Genomic DNA, 15606 nt, shown 5'->3' with positions numbered 1-15606 from the left:
CCCAAGAGGCCCCTTGAGGAGGGGGCGGGCAGGCGAGGGCAGCTGGGGGCCCTTCCCTGCCACCACCGTCACTGCGATTAGCTGTGCTCCCAGGAGGGAGCTCTGCACGCCAGAGGAATCGCCCTCTTTCATAACATCGGAAGTCTCTGCCATGTCTGCAGTTTCTACGACTACTGATGAACAGGAGGCTTTCCAGGGGAGGCCGTGGGTCCCTGCTCCTCCTGGTGCCTGGTTGCTGCCCTTCTCACCAAGGTCTCCCCTAGCACTTCGACTGCAGAGCCGGCTTCCCGCAGGGCCTTCTCACTCAGGGGCTCCGGCTCCCCTGACACGCGTCCTCTCCGCGCAGTGCTGAGGTCGGCCTCGCTCACTTCTGGTTCTGCCAACACGTCTGCCTGCTGCTTGCGAGTGGCAGGGAGAGGTCGCTCATCGTAGGGCAGGGTCTCCACCTGCAGGCCAGAGAACAGCACCCAGTGACCCTCCCACGGCCTCTGCTCTCACTGGGAGAGTGCGTGGTCCGAAAGGTAGTATTTTGCTCAACACCAGTATCATCAGATTAGAAGAACAGCAGATAGAGAGTAACTGGGAAAGTCGGATGAGCCCTCCGAACCCCTTCTTAGCTCGCCATAACAAAGCAGCACAGACTTGGCCAGTAGCAATTTCAGTTCAGCTGATGTGGAGATTGTGAAAGTAAAGCAAGGTACTACATTTTTGTTCCTGACAAGATTGCTGATCTTTGCTTAGTTTACTGCTGAAAAGTAAGCACCAACCTGACTTTACTAACATGCTCACTATCCGATGGCCTTGGACTAACCCAGGCAGCCCAAGTCAAAGAATCTTCACACAGGCTTTCTGTGCGGTGCTCAAGACCCTGGCCAGGCAGCTGCCTATTCCACTCACCCAATGCTCCCACGAATATCCATGGGCACCTAATGTGCACCAGGCACTGTTCTGCATGTGCCATGATACAGGAAGAACAATGAACGAGACAGTCTCTGCCCTCATGGGCTTGCAGGCCCATGATCAAGTGAGAAAGAACACAGCGGGGTTTCAGGCAGTTAAGTGACTAGGAGAGGGAGAAAGAGGCAGGCACACTGACCCTGCAGTGGGTGAGGCTGTCCGTCCACTGCTGGAGCTCACCAAGGCAGTGAGTGAGCGTGCGCAGTGGGCATGTGTCTCGCATTCTGAAATCTAGTCTGAAGCGAGGAAACACTGATGCAATAAGGGAAGATCGCTGAGAGTATTAAACCGAAGTAGTCAGAACCTAGGGTCAAGCCACTGAGACGTGGCATGCAGGCTCTGCAGTGGGCACTCTCTGGGGCATGGGTGGTGCCAGAAGCCCCAAGAAGGCCCTGATGACCCATCACACGTGCCCCTCCTCTGGTCCTGGCTGCTGCTTCCAGGCTGGTGTGTGTGACTGCGGCTCATCTAATCGGGTAAATGTGCGGACAGTGCTTGGAGCAGGACACTCCTCTCCCTCAGGTGGCACAGGTGCATGCAGGCTGCAGCCCTAGGGTGATGCTGGCCTAGAGAAGCAGCTGCGAGTGCCCAGAAGAAACCAGGTACTAAGGACACAATTCAGCATTCAGCCGACTAACCCTGAGACACGCAGAACCTCCTAAGTGGCTAGTTAAAAGAGCTAATAAAATCCCCGGTGTCCTGTCACTCACAGCACAGAAAGTTCTCACAGGCACAGTGGCCAGGCATAGACTTCACCAGGTGCGAGGTGGCTCACTGGTGTGACAGGCATTCTACTCCTTGATCAATGCTATAAGAAAGTTTGTGTCTTTACCCAGAAAGCAGAGGCTCAGAGGCAGGAGGATGTGGGAGAACACAGGCCAGGGGCAGGCCGGGAGCTGGCCACAGAGGACTGCAGATAGCTCCTCCCAGGGGCCTGGCTCCCTGGCTCCTGCTCCCGCTGGCTCTAGCCTCAGCCTTCAGTCCCCCCAGAACTTTGGCAGGAGGGGCTTGGCCACCTGGGGCGTTCCTGCTTCTCCTGCCCTGGATGCTCACCTGACCCAGCACGGGTCTTTGGTGAACACCTGTGGAATAAAGTCCCAGCATGGAACAGAGCTACCCACGTTGCTCCGTGGAGGCGGGCCTGCGGCGGGCAGCAGCTGGTCTGCTGCAGCGCGAGGAGGAGAAGGGGCAGGGGAGCAGGACGAGGGCTTCTCCTGCAGGAAGGGGTCTGCACGCTGGTGTGCGGGTGCTGCTTCTTCTGGCTGTGGCAGGGCGGGCACAGGCTGTGGGTGGTGAGGACTGCTGAAAGGAGCCAGGGGCTGGAGGGGCAAGTCCAAAGGCCTCCGCACCTGGAGGAAAGGAAGGGACATTGCATTTCAAGTGCCATGGCCACCTGGAGCTGCCATCCATGCCCCGAGGAGTGACTGGAGGAAGGCTGTGCTGGGAGAGGGGCCTCAGCACGATGCAGTTCAAAGAAAAGCTCTGAGGACATGGCCACCATCCTGGCCTGAGTCGTGTGGCTTCCCTGCTGTGTTCTCCTGTTACTGTGCTGAACACAGAACCGCGGGGCGCACCAGTCCCACCGTGAGCATGGGTTTGTGCCGGCACAAGTGGGCCCGTGGTAGGAGGCGCTGGGGTGAACCTGAGGCCTGTGCTCAAAACCAGACACTGCCATTCCGAGGGTCAAGTGATTCTGCACAACCATAAAGGGCAGAACCAACCTAGGTCACCACACCTGGGCACGGTGCCTGGGGTCTCAGACAGGGGGTCTCACTGCTCCCCTTCACCCAGCCCAGATGTGGAGGCAACAGCTGTCCAGCACTGGTCTGAGCTTGGCAGCCAGGAGGGAGGGCCGGGTGAGAACTGGGCAGCCTGTGCTCACACTGCCCCGTGTCTCAGGGTTCGGCTTCCTCGACTGCTGGATGGGCACCTACCTGCCATGTGAGCTGTCACAGTCAGAGGCAGGGCACCTGCGTGAAACCCGCCTCCACCCGTGGGGGCACTTCCTCCTCACGGCCTGGCAGGTGGGAAAGTCCCGTGCCCCACACAAACGTGAGAGCTGGGCTGGCAGGGAGAGGGACCCGCTGGCAAGTGTAGCGCCCCACCCTCCGGCCCCAGTCACCCGCCACCTCCTTGGCTGCGAGGCCTGCCTGCCTTGGCCACAGGCCCAATGCCCATTTACCACCACATCACGGGGCCTGACCTCCAGCTGGCTGTGCAGGAGGCCGTGCAGCTCCAGCTGCTCGTACACCTGGGCGCGGTAGCTTGCCATCTGCTGCTTCTTCTCCTTGGCCAGGTCGTAGTCCTCCTTCTCTACCGCACAGCGCTTTTCCACCTCGTACCGCCCCAGGCGCTCACCCACCTGCAGCACAGGGCATTTGTCTGTGGCTTCAAAACAGAGTGGCTCTCACCAGCCGCTCACAAGAGGACAGCTGGAGAGGGGACACCTGGAGAGGGGATACCTGCGGAGGGGACACCTGGAGAGGGGACACCTGGGGAGGCGACACCTGCAGAGGGGACACCTGGAGAGGGGACACCCTGGGACACCAGCAGAGGGGACAACTGGAGAGGGGACACCTGCAGAGGGGACACCTGGAGAGGGGACACCTTGGGACACCAGCAGAGGGGACAACTGGAGAGGCGACACCTGCAGAGGGGACACCTAGAGAGGCGACACCTGCAGAGGGGACACCTGGAGAGGTGACACCTGCAGAGGGGACAACTGGAGAGGGGACACCTGCAGAGGGGACACCTTGGGACACCTGCAGAGGGGACACCTAGAGAGGCGACACCTGCAGAGGGGACACCTTGGGACACCTGCAGAGGGGACACCTGGAGAGGGGACAACTGGAGAGGGGACACCTGGAAGGGGCTCAACAGAGGCAGAGACTGTGTACGTCCTGTGCAGGGAGGGGTCAGCACAGAGACGTGGAAAGGCCACGTTTTCTGCAACAGCAATGTTGCTTTGCTGTCCTGGCGCCTGATAAAGCCAGAAATCCATCAGAGCTTCTGAGAGAGCGTCCTCACCACCGCCAGCAGGGGCAAGGGTCCGGCTCTGCACGGTGGCAGCCAAGGTGCTCCTCCCTCCTTAACTCTCCCTGGTGGAGAACTAGACCCCACCCCAACCCTCAGCTTGTAGGAACCTGCAGCTTTGTTATAGCCAAGAGGCCTTCACAGGCACAGACGTGGGCTCCCAGAGGCAGTACCTTCTGCAGGTCAGCAATAGCTTGCTTCAGTTTCTTGGCGTGATCATAACGCTCCCTTTGGACAGCTTCCCGCTTCCTTTCGTTCAACTTGCGTATTATCTGTGCAACCTCAGGATCTTGGTACATGTCAAAAGCCAAGTCATCCAATGGAGAGATATAGTCAGACCTCCTAGGAGAGAAGTGCATGTGTCAGGGCTTGCTTCTCTCCAGGGGAAGCAGCTGTGGTAGGCAAGCCCTCGGCGCTCCATGCAGAGCAGCCTGTGGAGAAAGTGCCACCCACCCAGCCTGGCGTTTCCTGTGCCCCAGAGCCGAGGCCCAGAGAAGTTGTCCAGGGCCTTTCTGACTCAGCAGTCGCTGCCTCCTCCGCCTGGCCTGGCTGCGGCCCTTGAAGATGGGAGGAACTCTGTTGGAAGGTAGGCTGGCCGCCCGGGGCAGACAGGCCCCAACAACGGACTCCAGATTTGTTCAAATGGTGCGAATGTTAATAACTTCCTGTTAGCAGACTCCAGGGATGAAAGTGAAATTACCCCCCAAAATCATGGACTAATGTGAAACTTCTATTAAAATTTAAAATGTCTGCCCCTTCTTTATTGGGAAGCTGCTGCCAGAGAAGAGGAACTGGTGCTGTTTTGAACTCCTGCTTTCTTTAGACTGGGGTGCCTCTGGGATGGGGCCCTGTGCTCCAACGAACACTGTGTAAATACTGTGCCCCACAAGACGCAGCAGGGCAGAGCAGGTGACGCGGGAGGTGCAGCGGGGCTCCTCAGATCCCCGGCCCATGACCCACCAAGGTCCTTCCACTGTGAGGGGAAAGAAGAGGGGGCTGGGAAGTGAAGTGTGCTCAACCGTTCCTGGGAAGAACGAGCCACCAGGGAGCGAGGGTCTGTGGAGAAGTACCTGATGTGAATTTGACTTTGGCTTTTAAAGGAGCCACAAAACGAAGTCTTGAATTTGATAATTTGGGCCGATCAGTATCTCTGAATCTCACCTATAAATCTGCCTGTGCTAGTGAAATGCCAAGGGATGGAGGGCAGAGCTGGGCCCCCAGAGCACTGCAGGACCTCAGTCTGACTTCAGTGCCCATCAGCCCAGGGCACTAATGAACACAGTGGCCTCGCTCTTGCTTTTTTTTTTTTTTTTTTTTTGTGGTGCTGGGGATTGAACCCAAGGCCCTGTGCTTGCAAGGCAAGCACTTTACCAACTGAGCTATCTCCCCAACCCCTCTTGATGTGTATTTAAGATGAGCACATCAGGGGCTGGTCCAGCTCTAAACTGCACTTAGATGCCTCCCAACCCAGAATCCTTTAGCAAGGAGACACGGTGACTCAGAGGAAGATCATGCTAGCCTCGAGCCAGGGCGGAGAGGTGGGCAGGGCACTTACCCAGTGTAAGTCCCCTCGAGGGCTGGATCCTCCGTGTTGTGCCCCAGATAATGGTCAATCAACTTCTCCCTAGAGGTCTTCAGGAGAAAAGCATCTGCTTAGAACCTCAGCACACAGGCACAACATGAAATTCTAACTTCACGAAAATTTGATAGAAAGGTCAGCAAGATGTGGCGATCCTACTCTTTTGGAGAGAGAGCTAAAATTCTGAAGTAAAAAAAGTTATTAGACTACAGCCACTATAATTATCTGACAATGATTCACTCTATTTATAAATATTTAAAAAATGACACTTTCTGTGATGAAAATAAATGATCCCATTTGAAATACATTTTCTTCCTTAGGAATTAAATAGCTCCAACTTACAACATTGCTTTCATCACCAAAATCTGCAGGGTCTCCAATGATATTTACAGCAACCAAAGCAACCTAAGGAAAAGTTAAATCAACAGAAATAAGTATAAAATGTTTGAGAGGGCCTCGATCCTTTATAACAAACTCTGATGTAAAACTTATCAGATGGGGAGATGAGGCATACCAAAGTGCGTTAACTGTGAAGGTTACCCTATCACACAGAAAATGAATGTTTTTTTTTTTTTTGTTTGTTTTATTCATACCAGGGATTGAACCCAGGGCCTTAAGCACCGAGCTGCTTTCTCAGCCTTTTTATTTTTTATTTTGAAAGAGGGTTAAGTTGCTGAGGCTGGCTTTGAACTTTCGATCCATCCTCCTGCCTCAGCCTCCCAAGTTGTTGGGGTTTCAGGCGCAGCTCAACATCATTGATTTTTAAATGAGTTATGTAAATTGGCATTTGAAAGCTGAATCAAGTGGTTATTTTAACTGTTTAAAACTATTAGCTAAACACTCCTGAAGTTATCACAGCCTGTATCAAACTCAAGGTTGAGTTCAGAGGGCATAACCATATGATAAATTAAGACCATGAAAAGAAAACAGATGAACTTGGCTGAGGTCACTGGGTCACTGATCCTCACCCACGGGGGAGGAGGCACATTCCCATCACTATCCCCATCACTGAAAGTCATGACGGGCTCAGTGCCTAAGCAGGGTGTTACCAGTGAACACAGCAGATGACAGGGAGCAACCAGTCAGGTATCGCTCTCAGTCTGCTGCCAGGTCACACTGCCGCGGTGGCCTAGAACTCACTTCCACTCACTTGCTTGGTATAAAGGTGTGATTTCTTGGGATGCTCGTATTCTTGGAGGGGGCAGGGAATGTTGTAATTATTTGTGTCAACAAGACTGCTTTGGACACAATTGATTTGTAATTCATTTATCAAAAGAAAGGGTCAGTGGAAGAGGATTAAGAATGAGCTGCTGGGGCTGAGAGCCTCTAGGTGGGCCCTGTGTCTACCAGGGTTTGCCTCTTCTCTGTCCAGAGGGCTCATCTAGAACAGTGCTGTCCGACAGCGTGCGGTGCTGGCTACACAGCCACTGTTTTCTAGCAGGCACACTGAAGAAATGAGAAAGGTGGGGGTGATTTTTGCCAAAATATTAACCCACCACATGCAAGTGATGTAAAAACTTGCATGGACTCTCTTACATTCCTTTCCATCCTGAGTCTAGAGGGCTATGGTCAAATGATCATAAAGGTCCTTCTTAGAAGATTAGAAGAGAGGCTTGAACACCCAAGTCAGGACTCCTGGGCAGGTGTGGAGGCGGGTGTACAGCCGCAGGTGCAGTGCATGTGCTTACCTGGTTATAGATGTTGTACTTGTTGACATGGTTCTGGTGAAATATCAGCTTAAGAAACTGCCCCACTGCATCCACGTACACGGACTTGAGCTCGCGGGCTTTGCAGCCAGTCTTCTGGTTATCGCAGAGGGAGACATAGCTGAAAGGCAACACCCAGCACTAACTTGAAAACAAACTGCCCCGGCTCCTGCTGCTCGGCAGGCTTCAAAAAAAGCTAAGCTTGGGCTGAGCAGCCTAGGAAAGACCCAGATTCTAGTTAGTGTTTCTAAAAAGCTCTCTCCCTGCAAAGCAGAATTGGCTGCAGGCATCAGTAGACATGATCACGCGGCAGTTCTGTCCACCTAGTACCAGGCAGGTGTTAGTAATGCTACATGGGACCAAAAATTCACTAGTTCTTAAGAGTTCTGAGGTAGAACTGGTCAGACTAAAAGTCACCATTAAAATTTTGCATTTCATACTTACCCAAGTCTGCGAAACCGCTCTGCTTGATAGGGTACGAAATATTCGGGCAAGCTTTCGCTGATGTAGAACTCGATTTTGCTGGAGATCATGTACTGGTGGGCAAGCAGCTGCAGCTTTCTTATTCGACACCTCTCCACCATCTGAAGGACGATCTCTTGCGGGAACTGGCAGAATCTGAAAGCAAACGCACCTCTGTTTTTCTGAGGCACGACTGCGTAGTCCCCAGATGCTGAGCTTCTAGTCGCAGCAGGGGAACCCACGGCCCTGTGGACAGGTGGCCACAGGGCTCTTCTTGGAGCTTTCCGGGACAGAGCTGAAGGCTGGTCTTGGGGTGGTCCATCTGCCAGTTGCCCGGCAGAAACCCTACTCCTGGCAGCTGCACCCATGGTTGAAGGGGACCTGAGGTTTACCATGGAACAAACGAACCAGTCTCCAGGGGCTACAGTGGTGGGCAAGGTGGAGCCCAAGGCTTTTCCACAGGAGTCAAGTTCTTGATAAACCCCCTGGGTCACCACCTGTGCAGACATGGAAACTTCAGGAGGGAGTTGGTGGAGGAAGCTGGTCTCTGGGTGTGTGGCCCTTGGAGGGGAAGCTGGAGCCCAGCCCCTGGCCCCATCTTGCTGCTTCCTGGCTTCCATGACCTGGACAGGCTCCTGAAGCCTGCGCTTCTGCCTGCTTCACCACAGGCCCAAAGCATAGGGCTGAGTGACCTCCAAAATTGTGAGCTAAAATAAACCTTTCTCCCTTTGAGATGGTGCTTTCCACAGTGATGGAAAGCTGACAGATCAACCTGGTCATGGGATCTGAGGGCCTGCCACAAGTGCGCAGTGATGCAGGGAGAAGCCCAGCCTCGGTACTTCTGATTTTGCTCAGAAGTATACAACACACGAAGCCGGTAAGTGAGAAGCGACCAGAGAGCCAATCAGCCAACACTGACTTCTCAGGGCACTGACTGGTTGGGACCGTGGCCACAAGTAATGCTTAGAGGCAGCAAGGACCTACATTAGCCAGCAAGCACACAGCAGACAGGACCATGGGAGTCCCCAGGCCCATGAGTGAAGGTCGCTGAGGGACAGGGTGGTCAGGAGTGCCCAGTGTCCTGCAGGTGTGCCTTCCTGTCATCGACACAGCCCCGACCCCTGAAGCCTCCTCTGAGGCCCCACATCTCACCCCGGAAACATGCAGACAGGCTCCACCACCCAATGCAGCAGCTTCCTGCCGTGTGCCCTCAGGTCCATTTCCCTGCAGCGGGCAGAGCCGGCCCTCTGAGTACCTGGCATCTGAGGCCACCTCCCTGTTCCCCTGGCCAGCACTCACATGACACACACAGTCCAGAAAGCCCCAACTCAAGAGCACATCCATGACTGCGTCCCTCTCCAAGGGTCCCCATTCCTTCAAATGTAACACTGCCTGCAGCCACCACTGCCTTCTCGAGCCATTCTCCCTGTGCCACCACCCACAGGTCACCCTCATGAAGGTCACTCTGTACTTCCCAGTGCCAAGGGCCACGTCTCCCCCTTGGCTGTGACCTTGCCTGGCCACACCGTTGCCATGTTGCTCCAAGCCTTCTGCTTGGCCCAGTGTTCCCGATGCACCCCTTCCTGGTCCTCCCACTTCCCAGCTCCCTCCCCTGGTCCTCACAGTCACGGCTTTGAAAGGCACTGCTCATGAGGGAGACTTGCCTGGACACTGTGAGTGACCCACAGCCAGTGGGAGGGCCACAGCTCCACAGACATCCAAAAGGTCTGGAGGGTGGTAGCTCCCACCAGCCCCACAGCTGGACCCAGAGGCCAAGGCCCATCCACAGCTTCTACCAGCGTCTCCCTCTTTGTCACTGCTGGAGGGTCCTGGCCTGCAGCACACACTTCAGGGCTGACAGTGACGTGCAAAGGCAGGAGGGGCAGAGGGACGCTGTCTGTCAGAATGGGCCCCATATTGGGGATCTTTATGACTAACTGCACAGAAACTTCAGCTGGAGGAACGTCATGGTAAGAGGGTGAGTGAGGGGAAACAAGCCAGGCTCTGGACAAGGGGATGGGCACTCTGATTTGCGGGGCATGACTGCTGCTCTTTCCTAACATCGGTTTGTAAGAATGCCAAGGTTGTAGCAGAGATGCCTTTGGGATGTGAGACGGCTCAGACACTGGCTTTGAAGGAGACGTTTGGTCTGTCCTATTAGCCCAGTACTGCTCCGGGGATTTAAGACACTGATTAAATTCAGGCACCTGTGTAGTGTATGGTGATGTCATTCTAAACATCAGGACAACTAATGATCTGTTAAAAAACGCCAAACAACTTAAAGAAAACTAAGGCAAATGACCAAATTGTGAAGTTGTGTGCTCATAAAAATCCTTCAAACATAGGCCTGTAATTTAGCTTAATCATTTGCTCTCAAGGGTAGCTAGTATACAGTTTACAGAATCAAAAATACCCTTCGAATCTGGGCATATGCCTGTGATCTCAGCAACTCAGGAAGCTACGGCAAAACTATGGCAAGTTCAAGGCCAGTTTGTGCAATTTAGCAAGACCCCGTCTCAAAATAAAAAAGGGCTGGGCACACAGCTGAGGGGTGGAGCACCACTGGGTTCAATCCCTAGCACTGGAAATAAACAAATAAACCCCCAAACAAAACCGTCCACGACAAATGTAAAAAGAAACAGCACATTTAGATAGACTGTCTCTATCTATGGGTCTGTCCTCACAAGTGACAAGAGAGATTCTGCTGCCCAGAGAACAGAGCTGTATATGTTTCCTGCTCCTCAGAGAATGCAGGTGGGAACGTCCCTCCATCTCCCATTAGTGGTGCCCCTGCACACTTTCTGCAGCTGCCGTGACAGGGAGTCTTATCCTGTCTTCAGGACTCCTGGTTGGAAGGTGTTTTCTTTTGCCTTCTTGCCACAGGCTTGTCCTCAGGGGAGTCAGAAGACCCCTGGGCCAGCTCCGCATGGGTCTGTGTGATGACCAGGGGTACACACGTTATTTCCTTTGAAACATGTCTCCTTTCCTTTGAAAGCACATTACTAACATGCCCCTAAAGGCATAACAAGCCTGCAGGCGTGGTGATGCACACCTGTAATTCTAGCAGCTCAGGAGGCTGAGACAGGAGGATTGCAAGTTCAAGGCCAGCCCCTGGGTAACCTAGCAAGACCCTTAGCAACTTAGGGAGACATTGTCTCAAAATAAAAAATAAAAAGGACAGGGGATGAAGCTCAGTGGTAGAGCATGCCTGGGTTCAATCCCCAGTACCAACAAAAAAAAAAAAACAAAATAAACCACACCTGTCAGTACACAAAAGTATCATATTAGTGCTACTGTTAAAAAATAGTACCAAAGGGTTCCTGTTTATTTAAGAACCTTAAAGTACATAAAATCACTGAACAAAAGCAGAACCTGTATGGAAGGGAAAGGGAGGCTCCCTGGCTTTCCCACCAGGGGACCCTGGTGGCCGTGGGAGGCAGTGGGTGTGGCTGCTGGCCAGGTGCTCTCCTGCCCTCCAGCTGTATCTCTGCCCTCAGTGCCACCAGGAATTGGGTGTCGTTCCATCCCTCCCTGCTTTGCTCTAGATCAATGTCAACTCCCTCAGGACCTGGGCAGGGAAAGGGAGCCTGTTTTTTGGGTACCCTAAGAAATCTAAGAGGAAAATAAAATTTAATTTTAAATGTGATTTATATTCAGTTTTTAGCAGGCCCAACAATATGGTTGAATTAAAAATGTCCAACATATTCACAGGTTCTTAAGTTAGATTCCAGTTTGTTCAAACAGAGACAGGGATACAGGTGAGCACGCACATGAAGCCTGCTCCACACAGCTGGTGCTATGCTGGTGAAAACGAAGACATCTACAAACAAGCAAATGCTTCACAACAACAATGAAACACATTAAAATAATAAACATTTTTATAAACACATACAAATGTTCAAGAGAAATTTGAAAGAGACTTTGGTTGAAACTTGTCACATAAAGGCAATTAGTTAGAGGCAAAACCTTTCACCATAGGTGCCCATCCACAAAACCAAAGGTGTGCAAACACAGCCCTTACTCCAAAAAGGGCCGAGGTTCATCACCCAGCACGTGGCAGGAGGGGGTTGGATCAAGACAGGCATCTCTGCCTTCTCTTTGCAGTTGCACACTTCCCACGTGTGGGCTAATGTTAAAAGAGGAAAAGGGCGAGTACATATTTTTTTTCCCCTTTGGCACCAGGGACTGGATCCAGGGGTACTCTACCACCAAGTTATGCCCCCAGCCCTTTTTGATTTCATTTTAAGACAGGGTCTCACCAAGTTACCAAGACTGGCCTTGAATGGTCTCCTCTGGTCTCCCAGGTTGTTGGGATTACCAGTGTATGGCATCGTACTCTGCCAGACCAGCAAATAAACAGACAAAAAGGAAAGAATCCCATCACAGAACAAGATACATCACATTGCTGTACAATGTGACTATCTTGTGGCTCATGATGTCCAGGTTACTGAAAGGCATCCACTGCTGCTGAGGAACCCACGCTATCGCCCAGCCCCGCCTCACCTCGGGGACCTCCACCCACTGACGGTTGGTGCATGGATCATCAGTTCTCGGGCACTGAAGCCGTCCTCGTGTCCGGAGGAGCTGACCACGACAAATCCGATCTTGTGGGGCATCCTGCAGGCTTGGGCTGTTTAGAACAGGAAGACTTCTTTAAGGAATCCACTAACACAACCCGAGGTGTCAGTTCATGCCTGGCTGGTGCACACTAGAGTTCACAGAACGTTCAGATTTCTGTTGCTTTGCAAGAGTCCAGTTTTTCTGTCTAATGCTTTTCTTTGGGGGTGGTGCTGAAAATCGAACCCAGAGCCTTAAGCATACCAGGTGAACGTGCTATCATCCCAGCCCTGTCAAACACTTTTTAAAAACACTTCTGGTTCTACTTAAAGTACCACTTAAGTTGCCTTGACCTTCCCCCAAATTTGAATTTACTCAAAAAGTTTGACCTGTACTGTGGACTGAACTGTGTTCTCCAAAGACATGTTCAAGTCCTGCTTTTGCTAGCTGTAAATGTGACCTTATTTGAAAATAGAGTCTGTATAGATGTGACCTAGTTAAAATGAAGTCCCAATGTGACAGGTCCTTAGAAGAGGGGAGAAGGGGCTGGCAGTGTAAGACAACAGTAGAGCACTTGCCCAGCATGTGGGGGTCATGGGTTTGACTCCCAGCACCACAAACCAAGAACACAGGCACACTCAGAAGGGGAGAAGAGACAGACACACAACGGCAAGAACACCAGGTGATAGGATGTGGGCAGAGGTGGGAGTAAGTGTCTACAGCCAGGGAATGCCAGGGGTTGCAGGAAACCCTGCAACTGAAGGGTAGATCCTGCCAGAGTCTCCAGAGAACATGTTCCTGAAGGTACCCCAACATTAGACTAAAGCTCCAGAATAAATTTCTGTTGTTTAAGGCATCCAGTTTGTGAAACGTTCTCATGATAAAAACAGAAGTTATGGGCTGGGGGGATAGCTCAGTTCGTAGAGTGCTTGCCTCGCATGCACAAGGACCTGGGTTCAATCCCCAGCACCGCCAAAAAAAAAAAAAAAAAAAAAAAAAAACAGAAGTTATTTGCTAGGTTGTGAACACATTTCCTCTTTTCTTTTGGTTAGGAACCACTAGAACGATGTTAGTTTTCAATAACACTAGCATAGTAATGATTGCTATGTGAAACCCCCGACCAGGAGGAAAGCGAGAACCCCAGACACACCGTGCACACGATGCCTGGCTGGCTGGCTCAGAGAGCATCTAAAGCACCAGCCCAGTGACTGCTGTCATGGCTTCCAGTGAGCCTGACCTTGACCCTGGCTCAATACCACCTGGAAGGTGCACACTGTGCTGTCTATTTTTGCAGCATGGCAACCGAAGACCTCCTTGTTGAGAACAGTGCCCTGGGCCACTCTTCTCTGGTGATGCTGCCTACTGGGACCACCTGTACTGGGCACTTTGCCAGCCTCCATCAGTCTGTGAACTCCTTATCCCTCTACAGTGAGGGGCTCAGGGAGGGGAAACTGAGTGGACTGCTGAGACATTCCCAGGACGGAGCTGGAATTTCTGGGGAAAACATTAAAAACAGGACACACCATTATTAAAAAGTCTAGTTTTACTTTACACAAGCTCCCTTTAGGATGAGACAGCATATTAAAGTAAAACCAAACTAACCATTATTTCATTATTTAATGAAAAGCACACAGTTCAGTGTCTGTTGCCAACCCTACTGCATTCCAGGGTCCCTGGGCCAGAAATGTGCAGCCTGAGGCGCCTCTATGATCTGGGTGACCTACCAATCCTAGGTCACTGAGCTCTGAGCCTGGAGTTCACGGTTCCTTTGACCATGACACATTCCCTTACCACTCCCTGCCCAACAGAATGTGGAGTTTTTCTTTTCTATCCTAGCCTATTCCAGACAGCTAAAACTGCCTGGTCTCCTCATCTGGAGCAATTCCCCTTTAGTTCATTCCTGCTCCTGCCAGATAAACATTCCACCAACCTGGCTGTGGTCATCTCCCAACCCAAGAACTCTCAGTGGGCACCCATATAGGTATTAAAGGGCCAGCTCAGCTCCGACTCACTTGCTTTCACGATTCTTACCTGTAGTCTTGAATTCTAACATCCAGTTGAACTTAACTAAAGGGAACGGTCCCTCAATCCTTTGATCATCTTTAAGAGCAGGGCCTGCCATTCCCTATTCAACTTGACAACAGCATTGGTACTTAGGCAGTACAGACCGAGTCACTGATCTTAATCAATGCACTCCATGGCAGCACCAAGACTCACACGTTGGACTTTTAAGTCCAAATGCAAGGGTGCCTCACTATAACGTGTTACCCCAATAAATCCAAAACAAGGCACTGGCACTGGAGAAGCAGGCAGGAGGAAGACATGGCCACTTGAAGGCAATGCTGCAGCCTCCGTGCGGGCATCTGAAAAGCCTGAAGACCTTTGCATAAACATTCAAGTGTGCATGAGATGCTTCTAGGCTCTGTAAGTTTCACCACTGTCTTTGAAAGAACCACACTCTATTGGATCTTACTGCCGCTGGTCTTCATCAGAGGCAGGAGGGATCACTGCAGCACAGGCAAAGTGCCAGGTGACATTTCTCCCCGGGGCCCAATTGCTCTCCTGCTCCCTATACTTAACCTCGAACAGGCAGGATAAGCTATGAATTAAACCGAAACTCAACTGAGCAACTTCTTTTCGTTTCCTTTTTTGTCACACAATGAAATAACGATTTTGGGTCAAATAACTGTAAAGACAGAAGGGGTTTCAGAGAAATCTGACACTTAAGAAGTAATTCCCGCGCCCGCCCCTCACCAAGACCAAAGGTGAACCTATGCAGGGCCAGAACCACGTTCTTTCATCTCTGGGCAACCGGCCCCCGTCCGCCCCACGTGCGGCGCCGCGCCGGCGCTCCCGCAGGCCCTGGCAGGACCCCGCCGGCCTCGCGGTGGCCGGCAAGCGCAGCGCAGCGCGGTCGGGAGCCCCAACGAGTACCTGCGGAGACGCGGGATGCCGGCGCAGCGGCCCAGGCCGCGGGGGCCGGAGGGACACGGCCGGCGGGTTCCGGACCTGCACGGGCTGCAGCTCCCTCGTGCGGAGCTCGGGGGGCGCCGCTGCCGCCGCCGCCGGCCGCCCCCAGCCCCAGGCCGCCGCCCCTTTGGTGGCAGCCGAGGAGCAGCCCGGGCCGCCTCCGCCCAGCGCCCGGGCCGCAGCCCCGCTCTCATGACAACCGGGCCAGCCGCGCCCGCGCGCCTGCGCGCCTGTCTCCTGCGCCTGCGCCCCAGCCTCCTGCGCCTGCGCAAGAGGCAGACCTCCGGTTTGGGCGGTGCCCACGCCTGCGCATGAGGGCTGGCCTCCGGTCCCTGTCGCGCC

At 52.9% G+C, this 15606-nt stretch overlaps 1 protein-coding gene across 2 annotated transcripts in view; it reads right to left on the bottom strand.

Annotated features, from left to right (window-relative positions):
- Nucleotides 1-15500, bottom strand: part of Cep104 (centrosomal protein 104) — a 32020-nt gene extending 16520 nt beyond the window's left edge. The window contains exons 1-10 of one of the 2 annotated variants that reach the window (XM_047544231.1): nucleotides 15229-15362; nucleotides 12241-12367; nucleotides 7720-7893; nucleotides 7258-7396; nucleotides 5912-5974; nucleotides 5546-5622; nucleotides 4164-4332; nucleotides 3161-3319; nucleotides 2079-2306; nucleotides 249-446 (exon numbers count right to left, since the gene is read on the bottom strand). In XM_047544231.1, the coding sequence (XP_047400187.1) occupies nucleotides 249-446; nucleotides 2079-2306; nucleotides 3161-3319; nucleotides 4164-4332; nucleotides 5546-5622; nucleotides 5912-5974; nucleotides 7258-7396; nucleotides 7720-7893; nucleotides 12241-12353 (1320 nt within the window). In that variant the 5' untranslated portion in view covers nucleotides 12354-12367; nucleotides 15229-15362. Of the gene's footprint in view, nucleotides 1-248; nucleotides 447-2078; nucleotides 2307-3160; nucleotides 3320-4163; nucleotides 4333-5545; nucleotides 5623-5911; nucleotides 5975-7257; nucleotides 7397-7719; nucleotides 7894-12240; nucleotides 12368-15228 lie in introns of both variants that reach the window. The other variant, XM_047544222.1, reaches the window with a different exon arrangement.
- Nucleotides 15501-15606: the final 106 nt, after the last annotated feature.

Source organism: Sciurus carolinensis, chromosome 1, assembly GCF_902686445.1.
Source record: "Sciurus carolinensis chromosome 1, mSciCar1.2, whole genome shotgun sequence".
Lineage (NCBI taxonomy): Eukaryota > Metazoa > Chordata > Mammalia > Rodentia > Sciuridae > Sciurus > Sciurus carolinensis.
This window is presented reverse-complemented; position numbering and strand designations above follow the sequence as displayed.